The 15,025-nt window shown below is 44.2% G+C and overlaps 1 protein-coding gene across 2 annotated transcripts in view; it reads left to right on the top strand.

Annotated features, from left to right (window-relative positions):
- The window catches only part of LOC106566979 (copine-9-like), a 120,705-nt gene that overhangs the window by 88,171 nt on the left and 17,509 nt on the right, over nt 1-15,025 (top strand). For both annotated transcript variants that reach the window (XM_014135691.2, XM_014135690.2), the window contains 8 exons: nt 6,190-6,293; nt 6,503-6,607; nt 7,183-7,224; nt 7,314-7,389; nt 9,035-9,088; nt 9,207-9,268; nt 9,565-9,611; nt 9,778-9,959. In XM_014135691.2, the coding sequence (XP_013991166.1) occupies nt 6,190-6,293; nt 6,503-6,607; nt 7,183-7,224; nt 7,314-7,389; nt 9,035-9,088; nt 9,207-9,268; nt 9,565-9,611; nt 9,778-9,959 (672 nt within the window). The remainder of the gene's footprint in view (nt 1-6,189; nt 6,294-6,502; nt 6,608-7,182; nt 7,225-7,313; nt 7,390-9,034; nt 9,089-9,206; nt 9,269-9,564; nt 9,612-9,777; nt 9,960-15,025) is intronic.

Here is a 15,025-nt window from a genome sequence, read left to right as displayed (position 1 = left end):
GTATTGAATCATATTCTAGTTTGTCAAGCTACAAAATGAATGGGGATAAGTCGAAAGCACTGTCAATTAATGCCATATGTTACTCTGGAAATGTTACCCCATTTAACGTGAAATGGGTTCCTACTGGGATGAAAGATTTGGGTTCTAAATTTAGTTCAAATTTGGAGGAAGTGATGGGACTAAATTTTGAGCCACTGCTAGTCAAGATTAAGATCAATATAGAAAAATGGGAAGAGATAAAACTTTCTTTATGCGGAAAGATCAACGTGATTAAAATGGTTGTGGTCCCAGAATTTAATTATATCTCTGCAATGTTACCTATGAATATTCCAGACCGATATTTTAAACTATATGACATAATAACTAAATAAATACTTTTTTTGTGGGACATAGTGTGCTTCTCCATTTTGTGCCCATTTGTACCTTTAATACAACTATAGTAGTAGCTGTATGTGTGTTAGTATCTTTAGGTGTGAATATGTGGGCTAATCTGTGTTTCATGTGGGGGAGAGGCAGAGAAGGGAGGCAAAAAAAAGGAGAGTGGGAGCAAATGCGGTTAGAGACCACTGTCCCAGGGCCCTATTAACTCAAAATCAGCTCCTGCATTTCAAGGATAAGAGCAGCATTTCAAAGGGTTGGGGCTGATTGTGCAGCCAATCATGCCCTTGATTGGCCTAAGAGCCAATCAAGAGCCAAAGCAGGACTCAATCGCGGGCTAGGAATGTGCTGGAAGGAGTCTGGCATTGCGGCAGAAGAGGTCTTTAGCCATAGCAGCACCACAGTGAAGTCTATGAATTCAATTATACAATGGCTGGGTTTAATCATGGATGCTGATCGGTTAAAACCGCGTTCCAGCCAGTGTCTATTCCACATCTTACCATCGGCTAAGGCTATGACGGCGAAATATCTATTTACTCTTCCATATCACTGCGCAATCCACTGTCTCATCAGACCAGCCAGGCAATTGATACTGTAAGCTGTAAAAACGCATCTAGACATGATATCCTCATTCATTTAGACTAGCATTTGGTTTTCAACAGCAGATATTTGTATCAACTTTGCTGTCTGTACTGTATCTCCGATATTTGCAACATTGTTTCAATATTGAAATTCAATCTCCAGTGTCCTATAGTAACGGTGGTGAACGATGGCTATTGGACCTAGTGGGAGAAACAAAATCTTCCAACACGTTGTACCAACAACAAAAAAATTACAGAAACGTGCATCACTTAATGCGTCCAACTGAATCTAACAGGCCTGAGGTTGAGCCACGCTTTGGTCTGCCACTAACAAATCAAATAAAACTTTATTTGTCACATGCGCCAAATTCAACAACTGTAGACCTTACCGTGAAATGCTTACTTACAAGCCCTTAACCAACAGTGCAGTTCAAGAAGAGTTAAAAATATATTTACCAAATAAACTAAAGTAAAAATAATAAAAAGTAACACAATAAAATAACAATAACGAGGCTATAATACTTTTTTGTGGGACAGGAAAAAAACTGGATTAATATGAAGAAGGTGTGCTCACCAAGTGATGTAGGAGGCTTGGCTTTACCAGATGTTAAATTGTACAATTTACCATTTGAAATGTCTAAATTGGCGAAGCATTGGGGTAAAGGGGATGCTGGTTTGTATTTGATAATAATAGAACGGGAACTAAGTTATCCTTTCACCCCTGTTGATATTCAGTCACATAGTCTTACAGTGGAGAGGTCAGTTGAAACTACCAAACCCAATTGTCTTACACTTGTATTGAGGTGTGGAGAACAGTACACAAGATATGTGGAATTTCACATCTGAACAACGATGTTCATCATTGTAGCACAATTGTAGGCTACGGATTAGAAAGAAGTCTGTGTACTGCTCAAAATGCCTCAGCAACCCTTTTGTTCCACCTCCCAAACATGCGGTGACCTTACCTGGTTTAAATGGTGTCTCTAGAGATTAAACCTCTCTCATCGCCACTCAATGCCTAGGTTTACCTCCACTGTACTCACATCCTACCATACCCTTGTTTGTACATTATGCCTTGAATCTATTCTTTCGCGCCCAGAAACCTGCTCCTTTTACTCTCTGTTCCGAACGCAGTAAACGACCAGTTCTTATAGCCTTTAGCCGTACCCTTATCCTATTCCTCCTCTGTTCCTCTGGTGATGTAGATGTTAATCCAGGCCCTGCAGTGCCTAGCTCCACTCCCATTCCCCAGGTGCTCTCATTTGTTGACTTCTGTAACCGTAAAAACCTTGGTTTCATGCATGTTAACATTAGAAGCCTCCTCCCTAAGTTTGTTTTATTTACTGCTTTAGCACACTCTGCCACCCCGGATGTCCTAGCCGTGTCTGAATCCTGGCTTAGGAAGGCCACCAAAAATCCTGAAATCTCCATCCCTAACTATAACATTTTCCGACAAGATAGAATTTCAAAGGGGGCGGAGTTGAAATCCACTGCAGAGATAGCCTGCAGAGTTCTGTCATACTATCCAGGTCTGTGCCCAAACAATTCGAGCTTCTACTTTTAAAAATCCGCCTTTCCAGAAACAAGTCTCTTACCGTTGCCCCTTGTTATAGACCACCTTCAGCCCCCAGCTGTGCCCGGGACACCATATGTGAATTGATTGCCCACCATCTATCTTCAGAATTCGTAATGTTAGGTGACCTAAACTGGGACATGCTTAACACCCCGGCCGTCCTACAATCTAAGCTAGATGCCCTCAATCTCACATAAATTATCAATGTACCTACCAGGTACAACCCCAAATCCGTAAACACGGGCACCCTCATAGATACCATCTTGACCAACCTGCCCTCTAAATACACCTCTGCTGGCTTCAACCAAGATCTCAGCGATCACTGCCTCATTGCCTGCGTCCGTAATGGGTCAGCGGTCAAACAACTACCCCTCATCACTGTCAAACGCTCCCTAAAATACTTCGGAGAGCAGGCCTTTCTAATCGACCTGGCCAGGGTATCCTGGAAGGATATTGACATTCCATCAGTAGAGGATGCCTGGTTATTCTTTAAAAGTGCTTTCCTCACCATCTTAAATAAGCATGCCCCATTCAAAAAATATAGAACCAGGAACAGATATAGCCCTTGGTTCACTCCAGACCTGACTGCCCTTGACTAGCACAAAAACATCCTGTGGTGTACTGCATTAGCATCGAATAGCCCCCGCAATATGCAACTTTTCAAGGAAGTTAGGAACCAATATACACAGGCAGTTAGGACAGTAAAGGCTAGCTTTTTCAAACAGAAATGTGCATCCTTGTAACGGCTGTCGGGAGAGAGAGTAGACCAAGGCGCAGTGGAGATTTTAATTGAACAACGTGAACACTATACAAAAACAAGAAAACTGACAGCCAAACAGTCCTGTCAGGTGCAAAACACTCAACAGAAACAATTACCCACAAAACCCAAAGGAAAAACATACTCTTATGTGTGACTCCCAATCAGCAACAACACTCTACAGCTGTGCCTGATTGGAAGCCACATGGCCAAAATCAATGAAACAAACCAACATAGAAAAATGCACATAGAACGCCCACCCAATGTAACAATCCTGTAGTACAGACTCCAAAAAGTTCTGGGACACTGTTAAGTCCATGGAGAATAAGAGCACCTCCTCCCAGCTGCCCACTGCACTGAGGCTATGAAACACTGTCACCACCAATAAATCCACAATAATTGAGAATTTCAATAAGCATTTTTCTACGGCTGGCCATGCTTTCCACCTGGCTACCCCTACCCCGGTCAATAGCTCTACACGCCCCACAGCAACTTGCCCAAGCCTCCCCAGCTTCTCCTTCACGCAAATCCAGATAGCTGATGATCTGAAAGAGCTGCAAAATCTGGACCCCTACAAATCAGCTGGGCTAGACAATCTGGACACTCTCTTTCTAAAATTATCCGCCGCAATTGTTGCAACCCCTATTACTAATCTTTTCAACCTCTCTTTCGTATTGTCTGAGATCCCCAAAGATTGGAATGCTGCCACGGTCATCCCCCTCTTCAAATGGGGAGACACTCTAGACCCAAACTGTTACATACCTATATCTATCCTACCCTGCATTTCTAAGGTCTTCGAAAGCCAAGTTAACAAACAGATCACCGACCATTTCGAATCCCACCATACCTTCTCTGCTATGCATTCTGGTTTCTGAGCTGATCATGGGTGCACCTCAGCCACGCTCAAGGTCCTAAACGATATCATAACCGCCATCGATAAGAGGCAATACTGTGCAGCTGTGTTCATCGACCTGGCCAAGGCTTTCGACTCTGCCAATCACCACATTCTTATCGGCAGACTCAACAGCCTTGGTTTCTAAAATGACTGCCTCGCCTGGTTCACCAACTACTTCTCAGACAGAGTTCAGTGTGTCAAATTGGAGGGCCTGTTGTCCGGACCTCTGGCAGACTCTATGGGGGTGCCACAGGGTTCAATTCTCGGGCCGACTCTTTTCTCTGTATACATCAATGATGTTGCTCTTCCTGCTGGTGATTCTCTGATCCACCTCTACGCAGACAACACCATTCTGTATACTTCTGGCCCGTCTTTGGACACTGTGTTAACTAACCTCCAGACGAGCTTCAATGCCATACAACTCTCCTTCCGTGGCCTCCAACTGCTCTTAAATGCAAGTAAAACTAAATGCATGCTCTTCAACCGATCGCTGCCCGCACCTGCCTGCCCATCTAGCATCACTACTCTGGACGGTTCTGACTTAGAATACGTGGACAACTACAAATACCTAAGTGTCTGGTTAGACTGTTAACTCTCCTTCCAGACTCACATTAAGCATCTCCAATCCAAAATTAAATCTAGAATCGGCTTCCTGTTTCGCAACAAAGCATCCTTCACTCATGCTGCCAAACATACCCTCGTAAAACTGACTTCTACCGATCCTCGACTTCGGCGATGTCATTTACAAAATAGCCTCCAACATTCTACTCAGCTAATTGGATGCAGTCTATCACAGTGCCATCCGTTTTGTCACCAAAGCTCCATATACTACCCACCACTGCGACCTGTATGCTCTCGTTGTCTGGCCCTCGCTTCATATTCATCGCCAAACCCACTGGCTCCAGGTCATCTTTAAGTCTTTGCTAGGTAAAGCCCCGCCTTATCTCAGCTCACTGGTCACCATAGCAGCACCCACCCATAGCACGCGCTCCAGCAGGTATATCTCTCTGGTCACCCCCAAAGCCAATTCCTCCTTTGGCCGCCTTTCCTTCCAGTTCTCTGCTGCCAATGACTGGAACGAATTGCAAAAATCACTGAAGCTGGAGACTCATATCTCCCTCACTAACTTTAAGCATCAGCTGTCTGAGCAGCTTACAGATAATTACACCTGTGCATAGTCCATCTGTAAATATCCCATCCAAATACCTCATCCCCATATTGTTATTTGTTTTTCTTTTCCTTTGCACCCCAGTATCTCTACTTGCACATTCAACTTCTGCACATCTATCACTCCAGTGTTTAATTGCTAAATTGTAATTACTTACCCACTATGGTCTATTTATTGCCTTACCTCCCTAATCTTACCTCATTTGCACACACTGCATATAGACTTTTATATTGTGTTATTGACTCTACGTTTGTTTATTCCATGTGTAACTCTGTGTTGTTGTTTGGGTCTCACTGCTTCGCTTTATCTTGGCCAGGTCGCAGTTGTAAAGGAGAACTTGTTCTCAACTGGCCTACCTGGTTAAATAATGGTGAAATAAAATAAAATAAAAAACTAGAATCTATGGCTAATGAAAGGAATTCATAGAGTAGGCAGTAGTGGAAAAAGTTCTCAAATATAATACTTGAGTAAAAGTAAAGATACCTTTAATAGAAAATGTTCTATACACTGCCAAGATACCTTTCTAGCTAATAGACTATGTTAAAGGTTACACTTCCTTTTCCAATGAACTTTGGGAAGGTCAAAATGGGAAGGTCAAAATAATGAAACTGTCTACCAAATTGCCATTATCATTCACCTGATGATAAGACGAGATGTCAAATGTTTGGTGCGAACATAGGTTGGAGCTCCCTGGGTCACAGGTTTGCCTGGGTGGGGGACCCCGGGCAAGAAAAGTAAAAAGAAAAACCTGCCTTAGGGTTAGACTACAGTAATATGTTGATTTATGTGCTACAGTGAGAAGCTATCCAAAAGTTCTCTGTTGATGTTCCTCTCTAGGACATTGCTACCATGCAGCTGTGTGCCAACAAGCTGGACAAGAAGGACTTTTTTGGGAAGTCTGACCCCTTCCTGGTATTCTACCGAAGTAACGAAGATGGAACGTGAGTGTACCTGCCGAGGGAACATCCAATGTCTAGTTCCATCTGTGTTTTCAATGTTCTACCACAGTTTGTCATGTACTTGGACTGAGTATCTAGCTCTCAGTATCCCCTTTTCTTGGGATTCTCTCAATGCTTGTGATATTTCCTAGTTTCACAGATACGTGCATTGTGAGTTCCTCTCTGTAACTTTCTCTACTACTCTGTTCCAGGTTCACTATCTGTCATAAGACGGAGGTGGTTAAGAACACCCTGAACCCTGTTTGGCAGCCCTTCACCATCGCAGTGAGGGCCCTGTGTAACGGGGACTATGACAGGTTAGAGAAAGACACTGTCTGGGGGGAGCCAATGGGGAACCTCTACAGCAGGGTTTCCCAAACTCTGTCCTCGGGCCCCCGGGTACATATTTTGGTATTTGCCCTAGTACTATACAGCTGATTCAAATAATCAAAGCATGATGATGACTTGGTTATTTGAATCAGCTGTGTAGTGCTAGGGCAAAAAACTAAACGTGCACCCAGGGGGGGCCCCAGGACCGAGTTTGGGAAACCTGCTCTACAGTACAAAGCCAGATGATGACGCCACCTGTCAGTCACTGGGGCATTCAGAATAATGCCAGCAGTCGGCCGTGGTGTCCCAGGGGCCAGCACTGGTGTTATTGGAATTGACTCAGAGGATTTTACACTACATTTCACACCAATCAATGTCAACGATGCTGACGGAGTCTCTGAGTCAGTGTGTACTGTTGACAGGACATCAGCCTACCTCTCTTGGACATGTATCAGCATGACACTTTTTCCTTAGAGTAAGTAGGTCTGTGGTGGTTGTGTCTAAGGTCATGTTGAACAAATTAAATACGTTTCTTGAATTGTTTTTTCTGCTTCCCTACTAGAACGGTTAAAGTGGATGTCTATGACTGGGACAGAGATGGAAGGTACTTTTTTGTGCTCTTTTTGATGAACACATGAATGTCTGGAAGGCTTTGTGAATGTGTGTCAAACCTTCAGTTATTCTTCCCTTCAGCCATGATTTCATCGGTGAGTTTACCACAAGTTACAGAGATTTCTCGCGTGGACAAAACCAGTTTAATGTCTATGAGGTGAGCCACAAATGTTTGTGTATTTTCAGAAGCATATACACTGAGTATACCAAACATTAGGAACACCTTCCTAATATTGAGTTGCACCCCGCTTTTGCCCTTAAAACAGCCTCAATTCGTTGGGGCATGGACTCTAGAAGGTGTCGAAAGCTTTCCACAGAGATGCTGGCCCATGCTCACTCCAATGCTTCCCAAAGTTGTGTCAAGTTGGATGGATGTCCTTTTGGTTGGTAGACCATTCTTGATACACACAGGAAACTGCTGAGAGTACCCCGTTCAAAGGCACTTAATTATTTTGTCACCCTCTGAATGGCACACATACACAATCAATGTCTCAATTGTCTCATTGATTAAAAATCCTTCTTTAACCTCTCCTCAACTTCATCTACACTGATTGAACTGGATTTAACAAGTGACATCAATAAGGGATCATAGTTTCACCTGGATTCACCTGGTCAGTCTATGTCATGTTTTGTATACTCAGTGTACATACACTACCGTTGAAAAGTTTGAGGTCACTTAGAAATGTCCTTGTTTTTGAAGGAAAATAACTTTTTTTGTCCATTGAAATAACATCAAATTGATCAGAAATACAGTGTACACATTGTTAATGTTGTAAATGACTATTGTAGCTGGAAACGGCTGATTTTCAATGGAATATCTACATAGGAGTACAGAGGCCCATTATCAGCAACCATCACTCCTGTGTTCCAATTTCATGTTGTGTTAACTAATCCAAGCATCTCTGAGTCGCCTCTTCACTGTTGACATTGAGATTGGTGTTTTGCGGGTACTATCTAATGAAGCTGCCAGTTGAAGACTTGTGAGGCGTCTGTTTCTCAAACTAGACACTCTAATGTACTTGTCCTCTTGCTCAGTTGTGCACCGGGGCCTACCACTCTTTTTTCTATTCTGGTTCGAGGCAGTTTGCGCTGTTCTGTGAAGGGAGTAGTACACAGCGTTGTACGAGATCTTCAGTTTCTTGGCAATTTCTTGCATGGAACAGCCTTCATTTCTCAGAACAAGAATAGATTGACGAATTCAGAGGAAAGGGCTTTGTTTCTGGCCATTTTGAGCCTGTAATCGAACACCCAAACGCTGATGCTCCAGATAGTCTAAAGAAGGCCAGTTTTATTGCTTCTTTAATCAGAACAACAGTTTTCAGCTGTGCTAACATAATTGCAAAAGGATTTTCTAATGATCAATTAGCCTTTTAAAATGATAAACTTGGATTAGCTAACACAACGTGCCATTGGAACACAGGAGTGATGGTTGCTGATAATGGACCTTTGTACGTCTATGTAGATATTCCATTGAAAATCAGCCGTTTCCAGCTACAATAGTCATTTACAACATTAACAATGTGTACACTGTATTTCTGATCAATTTGATGTTATTTCAATGGACAAAAAATGTGCTTTTCTTTCAAAAACAAGGACATTTCTACGTGACTCCCAACTTTTGAATGGCAGTGTATATACTGTGTGTGATTACTATTATCAGGCATATCCTTTCAGTTGTCCCTTGAATAGATATGTACATCCACATTATGCACAATATTTACCACAAGCATCTTCAGTTCATATTGCATTAATAATTGACTGTAATCGTTTTCTTATCCATTCGTTTATTTTCCACAAACCAGGTTCTAAATCCAAAAAAGAAGGGCAGGAAAAAGAAATACATCAACTCTGGCACGGTAAGTACCTTCCTCATATCTGCCTGTCAGCTTCACGACTGTATTGATTCATAGGGGTAATTATTATTATCATACTATCCTTCTCCCCATCCCCCCCCACCCTCACTACGATCATCAGGTAACACTGCTGTCCTTCAAAGTGGAGTCAGAGTATACATTTGTGGATTTCATCCGAGGCGGGTGAGTTGAATGTTAATTAGCCCAGTGTTAATTCGGCCCGTCACTATGTGGATAAACAGCTTGAGAACCCCCCCCAGACTAAAGGTCTTGGACATGGAGTTATTTGCATCACATTCACACTGCTCCACACTACGACATCTAACCAGTTAGTCAATTTGGCCTATAGGACCAGGGCCAGAGTAATATAACTACTCAATAAACTATTGATCAATGTCCAGGTCGAAGATGTTTGGTCCTCTCGGACGCCAGTATTCTAATTTGGATCAAGTTGATCTATTTTATGTTCTTCCCAACAGGACACAACTCAACTTCACAGTAGCCATCGACTTCACTGCTTCTAATGGTAAGTCTGGAGCTTAGCGCTGTCATAGGCCATATCAAAAATATATTTATGCACATATTATATAACACAGTGGAATAGGTCACGACAGGAATCAGCAGTGAGTGGACGTTCATTTATCTTCATTTCATTTGTGTCTCTATGTGTGTTTGTCTGTGCTCTCTGACAGGTAATCCGTCTCAGCCCACTTCCCTCCACTACATGAACCCGTACCAGATGAACGCCTACGCCATGGCACTCAAAGCTGTGGGGGAGATCATCCAGGACTATGACAGTGACAAGCTTTTCCCAGCCTATGGCTTCGGAGCCAAGCTGCCCCCCGACGGAAAGATCTCCCACGCCTTCCCTCTGGTTAGACACACACACACATACACAAACACTGCTACTAGACACACTCTGATAGATCCAAACCCAGAAGTGCATACACATATTTTGTATCAGATTGGAGTAAGAAACCTCTAGCTATATCTCAGATACTTTCTCATGGTGTGCTTCTCCATTTTGTGCCCATTTGTACCTTTAATACAACTATAGTAGTAGGTGTATGTGTGTTAGTATCTTTAGGTGTGAATATGTGGGCTAATCTGTGTTTCATGTGGGGGAGAGGCAGAGAAGGGAGGCAAAAAAAAGGAGAGTGGGAGCAAATGCGGTTAGAGACCACTGTCCCAGGGCCCTATTAACTCAAAATCAGCTCCTGCATTTCAAGGATAAGAGCATTACTTCCAAGGGTTGGGGCTGATTGTGCAGCCAATCATGGCCTAAGAGCCAAAGCAGGACTCAATCACGGGCTAGGAATGTGCTGGAAGGAGTCTGGCATTGCGGCAGAAGAGGTCTTTAGCATAGCAGCACCACAGTGAAGTCTATGAATTCAATTATACAAAGGCTGGGTTTAATCATGGATGGTGATTGGTTAAAACCGTGTTCCAGACAGTTTCTATTCCACTTCTTACCATCGGCTAAGGCTATGACGGCGAAAAACCTATTTACTCTTCCATCTCACTGCGCAATCCACTGTCTCATCAGACCAGCAGTGGTGAACGATGGCTATTGGACCTAGTGGGAGAAACAAAATCTTCCAACACGTTGTACCAACAACAACAAAAATTACAGAAACGTAGCATCACTTAATGCATCCAACTGAATCTAACAGGCCTGAGGTTGAGCCACGCTTTGGTCTGCCACTAACAAATCAAATAAAACTTTATTTGTCACATGCGCCGAATTCAGCAAGTGTAGATCTTGCCGTGAAATGCTTACTTACAAGCCCTTAATCAACAGTGCAGTTCAAGAAGAGTTAAAAAAATATTTACCAAATAAACTAAATTAAAAAATAATAAAAAGTAACACAATAAAGTAACAATAACGGGGCTATAGGTTGAGGGGGCAATAGGGGGTACCGGTACCGAGTCAATGTGCGGGGGTACTGGTTAGTCAAGGTAATTTGTACATGTTGGTAGGTGTTAAGTGACTATGCATAGATAATAAATAGAGAGTAGCAGCAGTGTACAAAAACAATGGGGGGGTATCAATGTAAATAGTCCGGTGGCAATTTGATTAATTGTTCAGCAGTCTTATGGCATGGGGTATAAGCTGTTAAGGAGCCTTTTGGTCCTAGACTTGGCGCTCCGGTACCGCTTGCCGTGAGGTAGCAAAGAAAACAGTGTATGACAATTTTTTGGTCTTTCCTCTGACACCGCACTACCCTCTGTAGCACCTTACGGTCAGATGCCGAGCAGTTGCCATACCAGGCGGTGATGCAACCGGTCAGGATGCTCTCGATGATGCAGCTGTAAAACTTTTTGAGGATCTGGGGACCCAATCCAAATCTTTTCAGTCTCCTGAAGGGGAAAAGGTGTTGTCGTGCCCTTTTCACGACTGTCTTGGTGTGTTTGGACCATGATAGTTTGTTGGTGATGTGGACACTAAGGAACTTGAAACTCTCGACCCGCTCCACAACAGCCCCGTCGATGTTAATGGCGGCCTGTTCGGCCCTCCTTTTCCTTAGTCCACGATCAACTCCTTTGTCTTGCTCGCATTGAGGGAGAGGTTGTCCTGGCACCACACTGCCAGGTCTCTGATCTCCTCCCTATAGGCTGTTTCATCGTTGTCGGTGATCAGGCCTACCACTGTTGTGTCGTCAGCAAACTTAATGATGGTGTTGGAGTCGTGTTTGGCCACACAGTCGTGGGTGAACAGGGAGTAAAGGAAGGGACTAAGTACACACCCGAGGGGCCCCAGTGTTGAGGATCAGCATGGCAGACGTGTTGTTGCCTACCCTTACTACCTGGGGGCGGCCCGTCAGGAAGTCCAGGTTCCAGTTGCAGAGGGAGGTGTTTAGTCCCAGGGTCCTTAGCTTAGTGATAAGCTTCGTGGGCACTATTGTGTTGAACGCTGAGCTGTAGTCAATGAACAGCATTCTCACGTAGGTGTTCGTTTTGTCCAGGCGGGAAAGGGCAGTATGGAGTGCGATTGAGATTGCATCATCTGTGGATCTGTTGGGGCGGTATGCGAATTGGAGTGGGTCTAGAGTATCCGGGAGGATGCTGTTGATGTGAGCCATGATCAGCCATGAGTACTACGGGGCGGTAATCATTTAGGCAGGTTACCTTCACTTCCTTGGGCAGAGGGACTGTGGTGGTCTGCTTGAAACATGTAGGTATTACAGACTTGGTCAGGGAGAGGTTGAAAATGTCAGTGAAGACACTTGCCAGTTAGTTCGCACATACTTTGAGTACACGTCCTGGTAATCTGTCTGGCCCCGCAGCTTTGTGAATGTTGACCTGTTTAAAGGTCTTACTCACATCGGCTACCGAGAGTGTTTTCAGACAGTCGTCCAGGACAGCTCGTCCTCTCGTGTATGCTTCAGTGTTGCTTGCCTCGAAGCGAGCATAAAGGGCATTTAGCTCATCTGGGAGGCTTGTGTCACTGGGCAGCTCACATCTGTGTTTCCCTTTGTAGTCCGTAATAGTTTTCAAGCCCTGTCACATCCAACGAGCTTCAGAGCCAGTGTATTAGGATTCAATCTTAATCCTGTATTGACACTTTGCTTGTTTGATGGTTCGTCTGAGGGCATAGCGGGATTTCTAGTGTCCCACTCCTTGAAAGCGGCAGCTCCAGCCTTTAGCTCGATGCGGATGTTGCCTGTAATCCATGGCTTCTGGTTGGGATATGTACGTATGGTCACTGTGGGGATGATGCCATCGATGCACTTATTGATTAAGCCGATGACTGAGGTAGTATACTCCTCAATGTCATTGGATGAATCCCGGAACGTATGATACACGTTAGTTGTGGAGGAGTACTTAGTCCAGGCTACAAAGAGGTTGAGCTCCATCTCCATTGCCTGGAATCATAGGAAGGCTACAGGAAGGCTACAGAGGCAGAGGACAATATCAGAGCCAGCCACCCAATTGCATCATCTGGCATCGATAATCTGGCATCACCATCATCAAATAATTTTGCCTAACTCCAGTGGGTTGCCACTTTCCAGAAGCTCCAGTCTCCGCCATAAGCGGGCACACTCCATTGGGAAAGAACTCTCCGAAGCTGGCTCCATTACAATTAAAAGCAAATTCTTTGTTTTGTTAATCTATACAATTGTTGTGTCTACCTTATTTACAGTGGGGGGGAAAAGTATTTGATCCCCTGCTGATTTTGTACGTTTGCCCACTGGCAAAGAAATGATCAGTCTATAATTTTAATGGTACGTTTATTTGAACAGTGAGAGACAGAATAAGAACAAAAATATCAAGAAAAACATGTCAAAAATGTTATAAATTGATTTGCATTTTAATGAGGGAAATAAGAATTTTACCCCCTCTCAATCAGAAAGATTTCTGGCTCCCAGGTGTCTTTTATACAGGTAACGAGCTGAGATTAGAAGCACACACTTAAAGGGTGTGCTCCTAACCGCAGCTTGTTACCTGTATAAAAGACACCTGTCCACAGAAGCAATCAATCAAATCAAATCAAATGTATTTATATAGCCCTTCGTACATCAGCTGATATCTCAAAGTGCTGTACAGAAACCCAGCCTAAAACCCCAAACAGCAAGCAATGCATGTGAAAGAAGCATGGTGGCTAGGAAAAACTCCCTAGGAAAAACTCCCTAGAAAGGCCAAAAACCTAGGAAGAAACCTAGAGAGGAACCAGGCTATGAGGGGTGGCCAGTCCTCTTCTGGCTGTGCAGGGTGGATATTATAACAGAACATGGTCAAGATGTTAAAATGTTCATAAATGACCAGCATGGTCAAATAATAATAATCATAGTAGTTGTCGAGGGTGCAACAAGCACGTCCGGTGAACAGGTCAGGGTTCCATAGCCGCAGGCAGAACAGTTGAAACTGGAGCAGCAGCACGGCTAGGTGGACTGGGGACAGCAAGGAGTCATCATACCAGGTAGTCCTGAGGCATGGTCCTAGGGCTCAGGTCCTCCGAGAGAAAGACAGAAAGAGAGAAAGAGAGAATTAGAGAGAGCATATTTAAATTCACACAGGACACCGGATAAGACAAGAGAAATACTCCAGATGTAACAGACTGACCCTAGCCCCCCGACACATAAACTACTGCAGCATAAATACTGGAGGCTGAGACAGGAGGGATCAGAAGACACTGTGGCCCCATCCGATGATACCCCCGGACAGGGCCAAACAGTCAGGATATAACCCCACCCACTTTGCCAAAGCACAGCCCCCACACCACTAGAGGGATGTCTCCAACCACCAACTTACCGTCCTAAGACAAGGCCGAGTATAGCCCACAACGATCTCCGCCATGGCACAACCCAAGGGGGGGCGCCAACCCAGACAGGAAGACCACGTCAGTGACTCAACCCACTCAAGTGACGCACCCCTCCCATGGACGGCCTGGAAGAACACCAGTAAGCCAGTGACTCAGCCCCTGTAAAAGGGTTAGAGGCAGAGAATCCCAGTGGAAAGAGGGGAACCGGCAAGGCAGAGACAGCAAGGGCGGTTCGTTGCTCCAGCCTTTCTGTTCACCTTCACACTCCTGGGCCAGACTATACTTAATCATAGGACCTACTGAAGAGATAAGTCTTCAATAAAGACTTAAAGGTTGAGACTGAGTCTGCGTCTCTCACATTGGTAGGCAGACCATTCCATAAAAATGGAACTCTATAGGAGAAAGCCCTACCTCCAGCCGTTTGCTTAGAAATTCTAGGGACAATTAGGAGACCTGCGTCTTGTGACGTACGTGTAGGTATGTACGGCAGGACCAAATCGGAAAGATAGGTAGGAGCAAGCCCATGTAATGCTTTGTAGGTTAGCAGATTCCAAACTCTCCACCATGGCCAAGACCAAAGAGCTCTCCAAGGATGTCAGGGACAAGATTGTAGACCTACACAAGGCTGGAATGGGCTACAAGACCATCGCCAAGCAGCTTGGTGAGAAGGTGACAAC

The sequence above is a fragment of the Salmo salar genome, chromosome ssa13, assembly GCF_905237065.1.
Source record: "Salmo salar chromosome ssa13, Ssal_v3.1, whole genome shotgun sequence".
NCBI lineage: Eukaryota > Metazoa > Chordata > Actinopteri > Salmoniformes > Salmonidae > Salmo > Salmo salar.
This window is presented reverse-complemented; position numbering and strand designations above follow the sequence as displayed.